The 3,419-nt window shown below is 54.7% G+C and overlaps 1 protein-coding gene across 1 annotated transcript; it reads right to left on the bottom strand.

The window, feature by feature from the left end:
- Nucleotides 1-548: 548 nt before the first annotated feature.
- On the bottom strand, nt 549-1,663 carry LOC108525579 (glutamate receptor ionotropic, NMDA 2D-like; the record flags this gene model as incomplete). The annotated part of the gene is made up of 3 exons (XM_017866507.1): nt 549-792; nt 1,073-1,284; nt 1,549-1,663. Coding segments are annotated over 3 exons (571 nt in total), but the record flags the coding sequence as incomplete, so codon positions are not given.
- Between the last annotated feature and the right edge of the window lie 1,756 nt (nt 1,664-3,419).

The raw sequence follows: 3,419 nt of genomic DNA, 5'->3' as shown, positions 1-3,419 counted from the left end.
TCCTCCTCCCAGCCCCGCCCCCTTCCCCTAGGAGCCACACCCTCCTAGCCAAGTCTCCTCTTCCCCGGAGTCCTTCCTCCCAGCCCCGCCCCCTTCCCCTAGGAGCCACACCCTCATAGCCCCGCCTCCTCTGCCCCAAAGTCCCTCCTCCAAGCCCCGCCCCTGACACCTCCTGATCCCGCCCCTTGTTCCAAGGTCTGTCCTTCCCGCGGCCCTGCCCCAGGCCCCGAATCAGGTGTTTCCTCCATTTGGCCGCGCCCCTACCCCAGGGTATCCGCCTCTTGTTTTTAATTTTTCTTTTTGAGACGGCGTCTGGCTCTGTACCCAGGCTGGAGTGCAGTGGCGCGATCTCCGCCTCCCGGGTTCAAGCAATTCTCCTGCCTCAGCCTCCCGAGTAGCTGGGATTACAGGCGCCTGCCCCCACGCCTGGCTTATTTTTTGTATTTTAGTAGAGACGGGGTTTCACTGTGTTGCCCAAGCTGGCCTCGAACCCCTGAGCTCAGGCAATTGGCCCGCCTCGACTTCCCAAAGTGCTGGGATTACAGGCGTTAGCCACCGCACCGGGCGGTGCCCATCTCTTCACTCCGCCCTGAAGATTCCCTGCCTCCCGTCCACCCCCTCACCTCCCCGATCATGCCGTTCCAGACGCCATCGATCTTCTTTCCGTGCTTGCCGTTGGTGACCAGGTAGAGGTCGTAGCTGAAGCCGATGGTGTGTGCCAGCCGCTTCAGAATGTCGATGCAGAAACCCTTGCAGCAGCGCTTTTCCGGGCGGGGGGCATCCGGTGGAGGGCTGCGGGCAGTGACCAAGCTTGGGGAATTTGGGGACCCCCTCCTTAGACTCTCCCATGAAGAGAGGATATGGAGGAAGGGACAGGCAGCAGCTAAAACTATGGTTAGCGCTTTCAGGGGGAAACTGAGGCTCAAAGAATTCTGAGGTGTGCCCAAGGTCACCAAGCTGGAGGGCTTTGTGGATCCTGGGTCCCAAGGGAGGAGGTGGCTGGGGGCCCGGACTACTGCGCTTCACGGGAGGAGGGTTTTGGAGCCGGAACTCCTGGATCCCGAGCTGTCACCTGTGGGTTCGGTTGAGCTGGGTCCGGCAGGGGACGGAGTCTCGGATGCAGGTGCCGCTGATGGGGTCTGCAGGCTCCACGATGACAAACGGCCTCTCCTCCAGCGTGGCCACCGTGAGATGCTGCGTGTCGTCCACTGGCTGCAGGAAGCGACCATAGCGGGACCACAGCGGGTACTTGAGGCGGAGCGTCTGCTGCTCCCAGCTGCCCACCTTGGCCAAAGGGAAGGAGAGTCAGGCTTCCTGGGGAGACTTCCCGGTGTATCCTGGCCTCCATGATCCTCTTCCGCAGACCTAGGTGTGTGGGCAACAGCTTCCTCCAAGACCCAGGAGCCCCTCCCACCTTCAGATCCCAGGACCCAGGAGTCCAGGCTCCCTGTCTCCTCCTCCCTCTTAGTCCAGGACCTCAGAACCCCCTCTGCCGGGATGCAGGAGTCCAGGCCCTCTGCCATGCCCGAGGTCTGGGCTGCGACTCACCACCTCCCACGTCCTGTCTCTGGTGAGGGAGATGACCACCAGGGAGGGGTTTACTAGGAAGCCATCCTCATTGAAGGAGTAATCCCGGTTATCCCACGTGATGTTCATGAAGTACCTGCCCAGGAGGAGGGAAAGGAGACATGCTGGGGCCTGGGCTGGACCTTGGCAGCTGAAGGCAGAGAAAGTCCCCTTTCTACCCATCAGCCCCAGCCCCGAGCTGGAATCTCTCCTCTTTCACCTCCAAGGGCTCAGAAACGCAAATATACCCCTTCCCTGCTCAGCACCCTCCCTTTGGCTGCCCAGTGACCCCAGGATAAGGTTCCAGACTCTCTTTCAGCTTGGAGTTGAGGCCCTAGAGTCCCCTTTTGTTCTTTTTTTTCTTTTTTAAAGCAGAGATGGGATTTGACTATTTTTCCCAGTTTTTTTAAAATATTTTTTTTAGACAGAGTCTTGCTCTGTCGCCCAGGCTGAAGTGCAGTGGCGTGATTTTCACTCACTGCAACCTCCACCTCCTGGGTTCAAGTGATTCTCCTGCCTCAGCCTTTGAAGTAGCTGGGATTGCAGGTGTGCACCACCATGTCCAGCTAATTTTGGTATTTTTAGTAGAGATGGGGTTTCACCATGTTGGCCAGGCTGGTCTAGAACTCCTGACTTCATGTGATCCACCTGCCTCAGTCTCCCAAAGTGCTGGAATTACAGGCATGAGCCACCGTGCCCCGCCTCTTTCTTTTTTTATTTTTTTAATGCTTTTTGTTGTTGTTGTTGTTGAGACAGAGTTTTGCTCTTGTTGCCCAGGCTAGAGTGCAATGGCATGATCTCAGCTCATTGCAACCTCTGCCTCCCGAGTTGAAGCTATTATCCTGCCTCAGCCTCCCGAATAGCTGGGATTACAGGTGCCCACCACCATGCCCAGCTAATTTTTTGTATTTTTAGCAGAGATGGGGTTTCACCATGTTGACCAGGGTGGTCTCGAACTCATGACCTCAGGTGATCCACCCACCTCAGCCTCCCAAAGTGCTGGGATTACAAGCGTGAGCCACTGCGCCTGGCCTGGCCCGCCTCTTTCTCTTTTCTTTTTCTTTTTTCTTTTCTTTTTTTTAAGTAGAGATAGGGTCTCACTATTTCTCCCAGGCTGGTCTTGAACTCCTGAGTTCAAGTGATCCTCCCACCTCAGCCTCCCACCGTGGTGGGATTACAGGTGTGAATCGCTGTGCCAAGCCCTGAGAGGACAAAGCTTTTTGTTCTGGCTTTGCCTTCCTCTGAAGCCGCATATCTGAGACTCCCACTCTCAAACTCTTTTCACCCCAAAATTCTTTTTTTTTTTCTGTGTCAACGCTGGTTGCAAGGTGTCTCCCAAACATGTTAAGTGATTTCTTATCTCTGGGCCTTTGCAGATGCTGTTCTCGCTGCCTGAAAACCCTTATACCACCCCTTATCCTGACCAACTCTTCTTCTTATTTATTTATTTATTTATTTATTTATTTATTTATTTACTGAGATGGAGTCTTGCTCTGTCACCCAGGCTGGAGTGCAGTGGTGCCATCTCAGCTTGCTGCAACCTCCGCCTCCCAGGTCCAAGCGATTCTCCTGCCTTAGCCTCCTGAGTAGCTGGGATTACAAGCACACGCCACCACGCCCAGCTAATTTTGTATTTTTAGTAGAGACGGGGTTTCACCATGTTGGTCAGGCTGGTCTTGAACTCCTGAACTTGTGATCCGCCCACTTCAGCCTCCCAAAGTGTTGGGATTACAGGCATAAGCCACTGCGCCCAGCTTATTATTGTTGTTGTTGTTGTTATTATTATTATTATTATTATTATTTTGAGACGGGGTCTCACTCTGTCACCCAGATCGGAGTGCAATGGCGTGATC

Source organism: Rhinopithecus bieti, unplaced genomic scaffold (genome assembly GCF_001698545.2).
Source record: "Rhinopithecus bieti isolate Rb0 unplaced genomic scaffold, ASM169854v2 scaffold_72469, whole genome shotgun sequence".
In the NCBI taxonomy this organism is placed as follows: Eukaryota; Metazoa; Chordata; class Mammalia; order Primates; family Cercopithecidae; genus Rhinopithecus; species Rhinopithecus bieti.
The sequence above is the reverse complement of the archived record's forward strand: the minus strand, read 5'-3'. Positions and strand labels throughout refer to the sequence as shown.